Raw genomic sequence first — 15,365 nt, forward strand, 5'->3', positions numbered from 1 at the left:
ATAATGATAGTCAAGCAAAAGAATAATGATAAATGATAATCAAGCAAGGGTGGGTAAGCCTAGGTTGTTAAAGAGAAAGGTAGCTAATCCATCCACTTCAAAAAAAAAAAAATTGTAAAATTAAATTTTTTACATTTATTGTTATTATGGGTTATAAATTGAAGTAAGGTTATTTTGTTTTCACATATATATAGAAAGATGTATTTATTTTTTTTAATATAAAATTAATATGTGTTATTTAAAAAATATTAATTAAAAGAAATCATTAAAGATTATTAATAAAATGTTTAAATAAATAAAGTTAAATAATGTTACATGTTTTTAAAAAGATATCAATAACAAAAAAACACATTTTATTATACCTGCCGAAGCAGGTATATAGCAATCGATATCGCTTTGACTACGTTTGACTTTTTAAATATCAACCGCTATTCAATACTTTAACCAAAGTTTTACGCAAAAAGTGAATTTTTAAAATCATTTAAATATTTTTCGATGGTTTTTATTGGCCATTCAGCTTTGGGGTCTTATTGCCGACGTAGAACTTGCTTTTAAGTGAAGTTTGGCCTTTATCCAAAGTTTTTGGAGTATCATATTAATTTGGGTGGACTGATCTATTTACCCAATGTTTTTAAAAAACATTTGGTCAAACAAAAATTTTATCCAAAGTTTTGTTACGGAGGTCTTATTGCAGGGTTTCGTTTTCATATGTAATCGTCCCTTTTAACATATGCTAAGTTGCTAAGTTGCAGGGTTTTGTTTTCATCTTGGGAATCTTCAATGAAAACTATACGACGATCCTAGCCTTACATTTGGAGAACCCTAAATCTAACACCTGTCACTCATTAGGGTTGGCTTGGTAACTCATTTCACGGAATAGGCTCCAGATGGCTAACATGCTATCCTTCTTAATAATGTAGGTGGCTCTTAACACCATGAAATGTGCGGCCATTAGTTCAGTTGAAGGTGTACCCAGGTTTGCAGGCTCACCCCCTCATCCGGAGAAGAATCAAGTCTGGAAAGGGGTTCCTTACGGTTTTTACTTTCGCAACAGGGGTTTCACTTGTCTCAATTTCACCTGCAATCTCCAGGACTGCATGGTCGGAGCAATGTCCACCACTTGCGAAGTGCTAAGGTGAGGGTTTGTAATTATTATGAAATTGTTACTATATTCTTTACTGCATAGTGAACCAACTCACAAACTGCAACGATGTTGACTACAGTCATCCCTCCTTGGGTGTGAGCCACGGTCCCTCTTGCAACAACAGGTAAGCATCGACTCTTAAACGCTCTTGTCCAATTTGGTCCTTCTATTGCATTGTTCATTAATTTTAACCCATCTCCCTTGTTTGCTGCAGGTAAGGGTTACCACGCTCAAATTCTGGGTACATTGAGGGCTATGTCCTCGTTTCTGTCTAACACATAACTTATTTTCCCAGGTTCTTTTCTTGCTCTGCTCCATCACCAGAATAGTCTGAACGAAATCTTAAGTTATATGGTCATGGCTACTTTCCACCAGCGTTTTCTTAGTTTTTGTTTAAGTAATATAGTTTTGTCGGATGGTATCTATGCATCCCACCGGTTGTAGTCTTACGAACCATTCAATGGTCTGAGGATTTTCTTTTCTTTTTTGTTTAACTTACACAGGACTGTAATTTTGTTTTGTTTTGTTAATTTCTCTTAGTTTTTTTTCTTCTTTTTTAATTTATAGGGGTTCGGCATAATATTACGACTCCAGTTTGTATCTAAACGTAGACCCACAGCGAGTTAATTAACTAAATGCAATTTTGTTTTCTATGGTTCGCTTATTTAAATATTTTGGTGGTTATCTGATAGCGTTGTTTCCCTCTCTCAATATTTTGTTATGTTGTAATTTAGTTCGGATTATTTCCACATTACTCTCCAGGGTTGTATTCAAGTTTAGATATGTAGAATCCATATCAGAACTGTCACCATGGCTGACCTCACGGTTGGCCGGGGGACTTAATCTGGTGTGTTGTTTTTCAGATGAAAAATTGCATACTATTCTATCAGTTTGATTGTTTCTCGTTGGGAAATGATTATGTAATTTTCTTCATGCATAGATGTTATGTTATGTGGTATCTATATGTATATGCATTGAACCAGATATTTTCCATTCTTACAGGTACTTTGTGTTTATTTGCAATTCAAATACCGTGTTCAGAATTTCACCGTTCACACTAAAATAAGGTGCAATTTACTGTTTCCATAGGGTGAACATGGAACTGGAAAATAGGCAAACAGGAAAGACCAAAGGCATTAGAGTGTACGGGTTGATTCCTGCAACAAAGCCATACATTACATTTCAAGGTGCAGGAAAGGAATTCACGATAATTGAATGGCACAACAGAGCCAACGACCTGGACCCAACGGGGCAGCAGCTGCGTACATACCACAGTGCTTCCGTCACAGTGCTGGCTAACAATTTTTCTGCCAGGAATATCAATTTCAAGGTGCAGAAATGGTTAATGGTGAATTCTAATAATTGTTATAACAACTTAATTTGATTGTAGATTTCATATAAAAATAATGCTTAAATGGTGCTGTCAATGTCAATGCAGAACACAGCTCCAACACCCATGCCTGGAATGGAAGGATGGCAAGCAGTTGCATTCAGAATATCTGGGGACAAGGCCTATTTCCTGGGGTGTGGATTTTATGGTGCGCAGGATACACTGTGTGACGACGAAGGCCGCCATTATTTCAAGGAGTGTTACATTGAAGGATCCATAGACTTCATTTTTGGCAATGGGAGATCCATGTACAAGGTCAGAACATGATAAACTAGCACAGAGACCCATCTAAACCATCTCTGGACCTAGTTGCGAGACAAAAGTCCACCAGGTTCATACACTCTAGGTGAATATCAGACATGGTTTTAGATGGGTCTGTGTTGTCTAGTATAGAATCATTGCATTTAATAGATCTACTGCATTGTTGTCAAAGAAATTGATTAGAAACATATTAGCTGAGAACAAAATTTTATAGAAATAGAAATTGGTTTTTATCAAGTTTTAAGGATTAGGTCAATTTATTTAACCACAAATTAGCATTCAATCCATAAATAGTGTAGTGAATTTTATTTTTCCCGATAAATAGTGAACCACATCTACGATGGCATGGCCAAATTTCCAGCTACCATATCCTTAACCTTGAGCAACCATCCATAGTAATTTCTTCAATGAAGTTAGCGCAATGTTGTGTAACGAAGCCATTAGTCTGCAGCCGAACAAGCTCGTCAATCCAATGTCTAGTATCCTCGCCTAGAAAAATCAATTTAGTGCATAATAGCTACGTTAAAGAAATTAAGGACTTACATCATAGCTGAATAAGATGAAACGAAAAACGAATAGAGCTGCCAAGCCAGACACTTTTCCCGTTGGAAAGTTAAAGGGCAAGTGATCCAATATATAGAACCGGCCCCTCGATCTGGTCCATAGCATGCATTTTCAACTCGTCTGATTATGCCATGGTGAACATGCCTATGCCTAGCGCCACACCGAGAATTAATCTGGTTGTTTCTTTTTGAAATACAAAAGCCTTCACGTGCATGGATTACATTTTGCAACAAGATGCATTCGATGAATTATTGTTTTCTGTCTATTACACAATGTGGTTGATATAGTTCGAGAGAAAACAAAATGTCAGAGAAAATATTGTTCCGATTGTATTTAAATTTTGCATGCCATATATGTTTGTTAAAAAGGGAAATGGTACAGATTAAATATTGTTCCAATCGTTGTTGTATTTTACACGATATATAAATTTGTTCAGCTTTATCCGAAAAAAAAAGGTTAACTAAAAATTGAAATAGTTGGATTTAACACAATATATAGATTTGTTAAGCTTTAACTGATAATGAAGACCTTTATTAATGTCTTGTGCGAACAGGTGGGCAGACGGGCACACGTAGTGGTTGTGTGTTTTGCATGTTGCTGGATGTCTGGGTGTCTCGCAATGGCGGGCTGAATGCTTGTCCCTAGCTGTTATAGAGCGTCAGTTCATAGAGAGAGCCCTGTTGTGGAAACAATTTCGCCTCTTGACTAGGTAGATACAGTTACGCTTCTCGTTGGATTTATTGACTGGACTAATGAAGTTCCAGTCTAAGAAGCAGTCGAGCCGAAGACTAGCAATGTATGGTCAAACTGGAAACTAATACTTGGTTAGTCATGTGTCCTATGCTTCTTTTGAACTTGGTCAATCGACTTCGCTTATTATTTCAATCCAAGTTAATATACAAGCTATTTTCGGTAGGTATGCCGTGTGCAACGCGAACTTGTTGTAGATAATAATATTTCAATGTCCATGTTTTATGTATATTGATTGAAAAAAAAATATTGTGAAAACATTTTAAGTAGTCTTACTATTCTATGTTTTGACCAAATATATGTTTTAGTCATTTGAGATCTAACAAACATTTGTTGGAATTGTAACTTTCAGTTGTGTGATTTAAACAATCCAAATTCTCAATGCAATTATCAAGCCCTTAATCCATTTATACATTAAAAAATGCAATTTAAACAATGAAGTCTCTCAAGAGCATAGATGGATCAAATTCCCACATGTACAAAGTAACAAACTCAAAAAAATGTTTGCACTTGAAGAAGTTTGATTCCCCTCACTCCTTGTTAGATCTATGGTTAAGATGGACCTATACTCGTATTATAGACACACATACACATGAAAAATGACCAAAAAGTAAAATAGTGAGAGTGTACTAATTTCTTTACTAATATATATACAAAGTTTTAAGCAAATTCTTTCGGTAGAAATCACATAAGAGATATTTTTGGCCCATGCTTTTCTAACCAATAAGAGTAGTTCATCATTTGCTCTGTTAGAGTCCTATAGAGTCCTATAGTGATAAGATTCATAACTTTGAATTGGCTAAGGTTAAGCCTTGTAATATTGTACATACCTTTGCTTTCTGAAAATGTTTTCCATATTAAAAAATAAAAATAAAAAATGTAAAGAGGGTCTATCCTAAAAGAAATATCAAAGGACAAAAAAGAATAGCAAAAGATCAAAAATGAAAATATATGAACACCAAAAACAAAAACAGATCATGAAAGTGTGCAAGTCTAAATGCCACTACTATTTTACTCCTTTACTGTCTTAAATAATGGTTGTGTGTAGCTTGCCATACATACCACAGCCCATGGTAGTCAAACTGTTTAATCTTGGCTATTTCATGTTTTTAATTTTATGTTTATAGTTAGAGAATAAAATGTGACCAAACAACTTAATCTTGGCAGATCATTAGATAGGTAGAGAAAATAAAAGAAGCTCATCAAGTTTAATCTGAGCCTTTGGATGTTATAAGGTTAGAATTAGATAGTTTACTTTTCAAAAGAAAAATGAATGATAAGGGTATCCTAGCCTAAATGCATCCAAATAAATGAACAAAAAATGTTATGGTAAGTAATGGGTAAGTAGAAGAAAGGTCGCTGAAGTATAAAGTTGATTGGCTAAAAGCACATTTATCATGCTTAATCATATCTTTCAAATGTGCATGAGCATTTAAGAAAGAAAAAACAATGGTTTACAAGTTCATTTAATTAACTTCCTTTCATTTATTTCATCCTTATACTTACTAATTTCTCCATCCACAAGTAAATTCTAGTACTAAAAATCCTTCAAGTCATAAAGGCTCAGAGCATTTCTCTGAATTTTGGTGGGACCGGACCCTTGGCTTAATGACCAATGGACATCAAGTGTTAGAATTCCCATCATAAAAATTCATTTCCCTTCATTACCATAATAAAACCCCTTTTCCTAAGGTTAAAGTCCATTTACCTATGAAAAGTAAACAACCCCATGTTAAATTCCATTTCATTCAAAAAACCCACAAAAAGATTTTATCCTAAGTATAAATTGTATGTGAATAATGTTGAAAACAACAACAAGAAATGCTAAATATAGCACTGCTATAAATAGCAGTTCAACCAGTGTTGAACATAGCAACAAGGAATGAAAAATGGAAGTGCTAAAAATAGCATTCTATAAATAACATTTCAGGATACCTTCATATTTTAGTGAGTAGCTATTTGTAAAATAATTAATTAACTCATATTGAGTTAATAGTTAAGGAAAATCAAATATGAAGTCTATGTGGGGACATGCAACAGTGTCTCCATTAATTGAGGAATTTATACATCAGTTAAAGAGATAAGGATGAGTTGTAATATTGAGTTGTAATTAGTTGGCTCAGTTAACTGAGTCAAGTCCAGTTAGATTAATTCAAATAGTTTGTTGAATTAATGTAAGTTCAATTAGTTAATGCATGCATGCATGTAACTGCTGCACTTCAGATAACTGAATATTCTCTCATAAATAACTCATGCATGTGAGTTCAGACAGAGACCCAGTTGAGATCATATGAAGGGGCAGTGTACTATCAGTTGCTAGAATATTCCATTTTGAATATTCCTTGCATGCAGAAGGAATTCTTTCCTTAAGGATTGTGCAGTTACTTCTTCAAGTTTTGTGAGTGTGATGAGGCCAGTTCACACATGTGGCTTCAATGGACCCAAAGAAAAACTGCACAAGGAAATAGGAGGCTTGGAGGGCTTGAGGAGGACATATACTATGTCTATTCAATTTGTGAGTTGTATTGTTTTGATTGCAGAGAGAGAAGGATAACTTGTGAGCTGATTCTTTTTGTAACTTGAACAAGATTTCCACTTGTATGATAATACAGAGATTGGGGTTTTAGGGTGAGGCTTTCCCTAGGTTATTTCTTCTTTGTTATGTGTGATTGATTTCTTATTCTTAGTTATATGTGTTCTCTTGATCTTGCTCAATTCGATTAAGCTTCCGCAAAGTGTTGTAGAAGTAGATCTTGTATTGTGTTTTAGTATATTACATAATCTGTTGATCTACAGTGGGAATTTCTACATGGTATCAGAGCAAAGGTGATCAAGGTGAAGAACAATATACAAGAAGGAGGAGTTCAAAGGTTGTGGTTCCTGAATATAGAAATCGAGTTCTTATCACATCTCAATTTCACCAATGGCGTTCAGCGGTTTAAGACTTGAGTATGCCCTTAATGGCAGCTCGAATTATATAGCCTGGAAGGATCGCATGGAGGCAGTATTAGAGGATAATGGTTTAAAGGACTTCATTGATCAAGAAGTCCCCAAGCCGATTGATGCTACTCAACTGGTAGAATGGAAGAAATGTGTGGCTAGAGCAAGGAGAATCCTCTTGGAGGGAGTTCAAGACCACATTGTCTCGAGCCTCCATGGGAAGGAGACATAGTTTTTGATGTGGAAAACATTGAAAGATCTATATCAGAATAGTAGCGATCAGAGGAAGCTGGTGCTGAAAGACAAGCTTTGTAGGATCAAGTGTGAAAAGGGAAACACGATCTCTACATATCTGAACAAGCTCACAACCTGCAGGGATGAGCTTGGAAGTGTAGGGATCACGACTGCTGATGATGACATGGTGAGTCTTGCACTCCTTGGTCTTCCTAAGAGCTGGCATAGCTATCAAGATTCAATTAATGGAAGAGAAAAAATGTCAGCTTGGGAACGACTTTGGTTGGATCTGATGCAGGAGGAAATAAAAAGAAGCACTAGAGATGGATCCTCATTGAAGCAAGATGATGAGGAAAATATAGCCTTAGCGAGTAAGGCGAGGAAAGGGAAAGGGAAGGTGTCCCATCTAAAATCCGGTTCTTCCCATGGTGGGAAGAAGATTGACAAATCGAAAGTGCGATGCTTTCATTGTCATGAAGTGGGCCATTATGCTACGAATTGTCCACAGAAGAAATCCAAGAAGGGTTCCTCGAAGGGATCTGACGGTGAGGCATTGTCCTCATAGTTTGAGCTGGATTTCTTGCTTACCGCATGCATGGTTTCATTCATGGTGGGATGTGTGTGGTACCTTGATAGTGGAGCTTCATTCCACATGTCAGGTGACAAGAATCTTTTCAGTACCTTGGAGGAGAAGGATCTCCAGATGCGGATCGAGATGGGTGATGATGGAAAGTACCATGTTTTAGGTGCATGTACAATTGTGTTTCAGAGGGAGCATGGAGCTCCCTCACCCTGACTGATGTAAAGTATGTACCAGGTCTGAAGAAAAATCTTATGTCTGTCGCTATGCTAGAAGATAAAGGCTATGATGTAGTCTTTAGTAAAGGAATAGTATTCCGAAGGCATATCGTTACTGGACAGAAAAAGCGAATAGGGATTCGAGTCAAGAATCTCTACAAGCTGGAGGTAGATGATTGTGTTTCTTTGAGTTCCAAAGCTGAGATGGTGCAGAGCCAAGGTGTTGGTGAGCTATGGCATAGAAGACTTGGCCACTTGCACCATGGATCCCTGAAGATCATGCAGTAGATTTCTACCGGATTACCCAAGGGAAAACTTAAGCAAATGTCTACATGCAAAGGTTGTACCTTGGGTAAGTATGCGAAATCTTCCTTTCCGGATCGAGATAGTAGAGCTGGAGCAATCCTAGAGCGAGTTCACTCAGATGTTTGTGGAGCCTTCTCTACAACCTCCACCGCTAAACAAAGGTACTATGTTATTTTTATTGATGATTTTTCTCGTAGACGCTGGATCTACCTTATGCAAAAGAAGGATCAAACCTTCTTGAGGTTTTGAGAGTTTAAATCCTTGGCAGAGAAAGAATTTGGATTGGAAAATAAAAGCCTTTCATAGCGACAATGGTGGAGAGTATGTCTCCCAACAGTTTAAAGACTTCTGCGCTACAAAAGGTATTAAATGGGAATTAATGGCACCCCATAACCCATAGCAGAATGGGGTGGCCGAAAGGAAGAACAGATTGATTGTGGGAGTAGCTCGAGTGATGTTGCATGACCAAAGCCTACCATTGCATTTGTGGGCTGAAGCATGTAATACAACAGTATACTTGTAGAACAGAAGCCTACACCATATACTGGGAATGAAGACACCTATGGAGGCTTATTTCGGGAAGCGACTTGATGTAAGTCACTTACAAATCTTTGGATCATCAGTTTATTGTCATGTGACCAAAGATGCCAGGAAGAATCTAGACCCAACAGGTGAGTTGAGAATACTTGTGGGGTACACAGGTACACCCCACAACTATCGGGTGTACTTGCCTTCCACTCAGAGGACTGTGATACGCAGGGATCTGAAGTTCGACGAGCAGAAAGCCATGCAAGTGTCACTTGACAGGGAGCTCAAGTTGCATGAAGAGGTGGAACTTTCAGTTCCTAAGGAGGACGAGCCTCAGATTGATGCAGAGTAGCGCATGCAGAGGATCCGGGAGTGGAGACATCCACTCATGTTGATACTTCCAGATATGGGCGAAAAGGCTCAAGGGACGCTGACAGGTTGATGCTGGATGCGCGGGAGAATGTGGGACAACCATCTTCTCAGCACAGGCAGAGGAGGTCACCCAAGTGGTACACTGGGTACATGGCCCTGGTTGGGGAGTGTGTAGATACCAAACCTTCTTCATTCGAGGAGGCAGTGTAGCAACCAGTCTGGGTTGATGCAATGGTAGAGGAGTACGACTCTATCATTTGGAACAGTGTGTGGGATGTTGTCCCAAGGCCTCACGGCAAGGCAGTGGTGAGTTCCAGATGGATTTATAATGCAAAGCAGGTAGGTGATGCAGTGTTGAGAAACATAAGGCAAGGTTTATTGCCCGGGGTTTCTCACAGGTCGAGGGGATCAACTACGATGAGACTTTTTCTCCCATAGCAAGGTACTCATCGATTAGATCGATGTTGGCACTATTAGCTCAGATGGGGTGGAAGATCCACCAGATGGATGTGAAGACAACATTCCTCAATGGGAAGATTGAGGAGGAGGTGTACATTGAGCAGCCAGAGGGTTTCGAGACCTTCGATCATGAGTCGCATGTGTGTCGACTCAAGAGGGCTTTGTATGGGCTGAAGCAAGCACCCTGTGCTTGGTACATCAGGATCGACAGCTATTTCACTGGTTTGGGCTTCACCAAGAGTGAAGCAGATGCGAAACTTTACCACATCATGGGAGAAGGTAAACCATTGATCATTGTTCTTTATGTAAATGATCTGATTTTGACAAGTGATGATGAGTTGATACAGTCTTGCAAGGAGGACCTTGCAAGAGAGTTCGAGATGAAGGACATGGGCCTTATACACTACTTTCTAGGCATGGAGGTGTGGCAAAAATATGGTAAAGTATTTGTGTCTCAAGGCAAGTATGCCAATGAGATGCTCAGGTGCTTTCACATGGAGAAGTGCAAGCCCATGTAGACTCCTCTAGCTGGGAACTGGAGGAAGGAGGATGCTACTTCAGGAGAGGTAGTAGTTGCTACTGTTTATCGGCAACTGGTGGGTTCACTTATGTCTCTGGTGAACACACGATCCGACTTATGCTTTGCGGTGAACCAACTGAGTCAAGCTATGGTTTAGCCTACCAAGCTGTTTTGGAAGGCAGCGAAGCATGTACTGAGATACCTCAGAGGCACATCTCAGTTCAGATTTTGGTACAAACGGACAAAGGGAGTGAAGCTTCAAGGCTTCACAGATGCAGATTGGGCAGGGAATCCATTAGACCGAAAGAGCACTTCTGGAGGAATCTTCAACCTTGGTTCAGCTGCAGTTTCCTGGTACAACACGAAACAAAGATCAGTTGCACTTAGCTCAGCAGAGGCCGAATACATGGCTGCTAATCAGGCTGCATGTGAGGCCATTTGGGTGCGGAAGATTCTAGTGGGGTTGTTTGGTCAGAGGATGGATCCTACAATGATCTACTGCGATAACTAGAGTTGTATCAAACTCTCTGAGAATCCAGTTTTTCATGACAGGTCTAAGCACATTGATATTCGGTATCACCATCTTCGAGACTGTGTGGTCAAGAGGATCATGTTATTGCTGTATGTTTCAACCGAGGAACAGGATGCAGATATTTTGACGAAGGCATTGTCAAAATGTACGTTCAAGTTCCATAGAGACAGGATTGGGGTTACTGATAATCCCTTTCTTGTTGAGAGGGAGTGTTGAACATAACAAGAAGAAATGCTAAAAATAGAAATGCTAAAAATAACACTGCTATAAATAGCAGTTCAACCAGTGTTGAACATAGCAACAAGGAATGAAAAATGGAAGTGCTAAAAATAGCATTCTATAAATAGCATTTCGGGATACCTTCCTATTTTAGTTAGTCCCTGAACTAAAATAGTGAAGTAAAATTCGAATTTGATCTTAGCAGCTCTTTGTAAAATAATTAAAATTCATTTTGAGTTAATTAGTTAAGGAAAATCAAATATGAAGTCTATGTGGGGACATGCAACAGTTTCTCCATTAATTGAGAAATGTATCCATCAATTAAAGAGATAAGGATGAGTTGTAATATTGAGTTGTAATTAGTTGGCTCAGTTAACTAAGTCAAGTCCAGTTAGATTAATTCAAATAATTTGTTGAATTAATGTAAGTTCAGTTAGTTAATGCATGCATGCATGTAACTGCACTTCAAATAATTGAATATTCTCTCATAAATAGCTCATGCATGTTAGTTCAGACAAAGACCTAGTTGAGATCAGATGGAGGGGTAGTGTACTATCAATTGCTAGAATATTCCATTGTGAATATTCCTTGCATGCAAAAAGAATTATTTCCTTGAGTATTGCACAGTTACTTCTTCAGGTTTTGTGAGTGTGATGAGGCCAATTCACACATGTGGCTTCACTGGACCGTAAGAAAAACTGCGCAAGGAAATAGGAGGCTTAGAGGGCTTGAGGAGGACATATACTATGTCTATTCAGTCTGTGAGTTGTATTGTTTTGATTGTAGAGAGAGCAGGATAGCTTGTGAGCTGATTCTTTTTGTAACTTGAACAAGATTTCCACTTGTAAGATAATACAGAGATTGGGGTTTTAGGATGAGGCTTTCCTCGGGTTATTTCTTCTATGTTATGTGTGATTTATTTCTCGTTCTCAGCTATGTGTGTTCTCTTGATCTTGCTCAATTCGATAGCTTCCGCAAAGTGTTGTAGAAGTAGATCTTGTATTGTGTTTTAGTATATTGCATAATCTGTTGATCTACAGTGGGAATTTCTACAAATAAAATGCACAAATATTACATTTATGCTTAGGGGTATGTTCACTCCCCTCATTTCATTTCATATTAATTCTTAACATAATATTATAGTTCCCAATATACCTTTTCTCGTATATAACTAAATCCCCTATATAATACCCCAACCCTTAGTTTAGCTATAAACTATACTTTATCCCATATTCCTGACTTAATTCACCGCTTCTTGGTAAACCTAAACTATTCCTGTCATTAAACCCAACCCAATCATTTAATCCCATGATTAAATCGTAATTAATCCCAAACTGCCAAGGACTAAAGCCCTCGCCCCCCCGAAACCTATTCTCATACCATCTGCGCACATCCCTCGCCTAATTGCCATCCAATCAACAACGCCCACATCCGACGATCCACAGCCATATCAGGTGCACCCCATGGTCAACCTTTACCTGCTCGATAAATTGGTTTTTCCCAGCCCGATCTCTGCTACATGTCAAGCGCTAGCATAGATCGGTTGACCCATCCTAAATATTGCCTCCTCCATGAAAGTCATGTGATGGCTTGGTAAACCACCTCCCCGCTCAACTCGAAAAATTGCCCACTGTTCATTTGTAAAATTACCCACCAAAAAGTGATCGTTGCTCAATAAAAAGGCCGAGAAACCCTATTTCGCCTTTTTCACTCATTTTATTTGTAAAACCTCTACAAACCATTGTGACACCTACACACACTAAAATCACCAATTGACATCAAATTCCACTCCTCAAGAAGCTGCAGAGACCCCAATCAACCTTTCAGTCCATACCAGAGCCATTCAAACTTCTGCAGTTGCCGAGAACACCGAATTTGAAGCTAAGTCACCCAATTTCAGGTATTTGAAGACAAATTACCAAACAACCCTTTCAATTTGAAAACGTTAAGTCTTTAAAGAGTTTTAATTAAGTAAAATTAATTGAAATTACTTTAAATTTGAAACGTATACCCAAACCCTTTTGAAAGCTTCCAATTTCCTTCAAAACCTCTGAATAAACCAATATTGCCAAATTCAAATCCACAAGAATTGAATTATGGCTACCCCTATCATCATGGATGTCAGACCTATCACAACTCCCCATTTGGACCTTGACCACCTCCCCCTGGTGGACAGGGATTTTCAAATCACAGATACAAGTGCCTATGAAGTCATGCTAAAAATTCATTATTTGAGTAAGGACAGATATTTGAACCATTCTGATGACATTGGCTTTTGGGACTCCAATTTTCCCAAATACCAGTTTCCACAAGTTCATATCTTTCCTGAGATTGTCCACATGTGCCATGCCTATTACATTCCTAGCCAGAGAGCTATAATGTCCCCTGACTAAAAATTATTGTTTACTATCACAGCTAAATCAATCAATGAGATGTTGCAAGTCCAACTAGGTCCAAACGTGACCCCACTATCCATTGGGGATTTTTTTAGACCAGTACACCAAATTGAGTCCGTCAAAACTGACCCAAATATTCCAAACTTTCATTGTAGAAGAGCAGCACATTCCTAAAGATGCCCCTCCATATGTTTCTGCCATTTTCTCTGAAAGAGGCAAGAAAATTATAACCATGATATCATGTATTCTGGGCTCTACCACTGATGAATTTTTTGATGAGCATATCCTAGCCTTCATGTTCATTTTCACCCCAGGAAAGCCTCCTGCTAATTTGTACAATTATGCCCAATTCATAGCTGAAAGGATGCATGAACAGTTTACCAGAATGCACAATGAAAGAGTATTCAAGTACCCATGTGTATTATACCACATGTTTCTATATTATCAGTCAGATAGATTCCCCTTCACCATCCAGAAGGTGGATACTAGAGGCCAGCCCATGTCTGTCATATTTTGGTCACCATTATTCCACAAGTATTCATCACCTTACACATACACAAACTTTATTGACTCTTTTGTCCATCCAATCATGACTATGCTGACAGGAAGTCCTCCACCCAGAATAAGCCAAGAAATCAAAAGAGACCTCCAATTGTCCAAGAAAATTAAGGTGGGAGATTGGTACCTTTAACAAAAACACACTGAAATAAGAATCTATGGTTGCCAGCTTGCCCCATACAAACTGCCCAAATACTTCCCCATGAGGATATTTGGTCTAGAGTATTATAGGTAGATAATGAACTTTGATGAAGTTAAATTTGTCTCGGCCAAGAAAAGAACTCAGTTCAAGGTCAAAAATCAGTTAGGCCCTTTTATTTGCAATTCTAGAGAAGCAGGGCAGGAAGTAGATCAAATTCTTCAACAAATGAAGTTTCAAAATAGTTTCATGTGGAGGTATGACCCCCAAGGGTTTATTATCAAACCAATAGAAAAGGTCAAATTGGGACCTTACATTCATCACCCCATACCATAGATAGCGAGATATTCCAGTCAATCCGAGTGGTTAGAAAGCACTCTCATAGATAGGGATAGTACGAAGGTGGATGTTGAAAATACCTTTTCTGATCTAGAGAGACAATTTGATGAAAGCTCATTCCTTCAGGTACCATAGCAAGAAGGAACCATGAGTACACCTGTTGTTTTACAGACTCCTCAGAATGAGGAAAAGAATCCCAAAAGGAATAGAGAAGGAGCCTCCATCTCAGTTATGGACACTTCAAATGTGCAGTATGAAGCCAGCCATAGTAAAAGGCTAATGCTCAATCCTGTTTCAGAACAAGAAGACACAAAAGGCTCAGTAGAAATAATTAATACTGAGTTAGACATTGGCAAGGGCACAACTCCATCTGGGGAAACACAGGAGCCATCTACATCACATACTCAAATGTTAGAAAGGCAGCTCAATGTAGAAGTCTCCTCATTTAGTAGGCCTGCTGATAAAGATAGAGATATTAAGGACAAGTTCAAAGAAATCAAAATGAGAAATGAGAAACTGAAGGCACGGTATTATGCACAATATCTCAAACTTACACCTACCAATCAAACTAGGTTGATGTCAGCTTTTAACATCAAGGAAGGAAAAATGCAAATCTCCTTCAGAAAGCCAACTGTACAACAACCAAGGGCATCAACAGATTTCAAGAAGATAGATTTTGAGGTATTGGCAAGGGATATTCATCCCATTGACCAAATTGAATTTCACAAACAGGCAGGAGAAATGATTTACTTCACCCTTACAGGAAAAGCCATAGCTACCCATTAGTTCCAGAATTCATTGAACAACATTTCAGCCGAATATCAGTTGGAAAAGGCCTCCTCACAGGCTAAAGACACCAGAATCAATTCTTTGGAAGACTTGGTGATTGAATTGGGACATGATCCCAAAGACATCA

At 38.4% G+C, this 15,365-nt stretch overlaps 1 protein-coding gene and 1 pseudogene across 4 annotated transcripts; both read left to right on the top strand.

Annotated features, from left to right (window-relative positions):
* The first annotated feature begins 866 nt into the window (after window positions 1–866).
* LOC149181344 (uncharacterized) lies at window positions 867–2,241 on the top strand. Of its 4 annotated transcripts, none has more exons than XM_089418310.1 (3): window positions 867–1,135; window positions 1,224–1,268; window positions 2,147–2,241. In XM_089418310.1, exons 1-3 carry the CDS (start codon window positions 936–938, stop codon window positions 2,208–2,210), a joined length of 309 nt encoding a protein of 102 aa, XP_089274436.1. In that variant the 5' UTR covers window positions 867–935; the 3' UTR covers window positions 2,211–2,241. The 4 variants fall into 4 exon arrangements, with proteins under 4 accessions (XP_089274436.1, XP_089274439.1, XP_089274437.1 ...); XM_089418311.1 differs by lacking the exon at window positions 2,147–2,241 and adding an exon at window positions 1,440–1,835 and having other exon boundaries at window positions 885–1,135; XM_089418312.1 differs by lacking the exon at window positions 2,147–2,241 and adding an exon at window positions 1,359–1,835 and having other exon boundaries at window positions 886–1,135.
* On the top strand, window positions 2,241–2,801 carry LOC149181345 (putative pectinesterase 68 pseudogene; annotated as a pseudogene).
* The last annotated feature ends 12,564 nt before the right edge of the window (window positions 2,802–15,365 follow it).

This window comes from Pinus tabuliformis, chromosome 3_2 (genome assembly GCF_031772625.1).
Source record: "Pinus tabuliformis cultivar Carrire ecotype Pingquan chromosome 3_2, CPIR1, whole genome shotgun sequence".
NCBI classification, from domain to species: Eukaryota; Viridiplantae; Streptophyta; class Pinopsida; order Pinales; family Pinaceae; genus Pinus; species Pinus tabuliformis.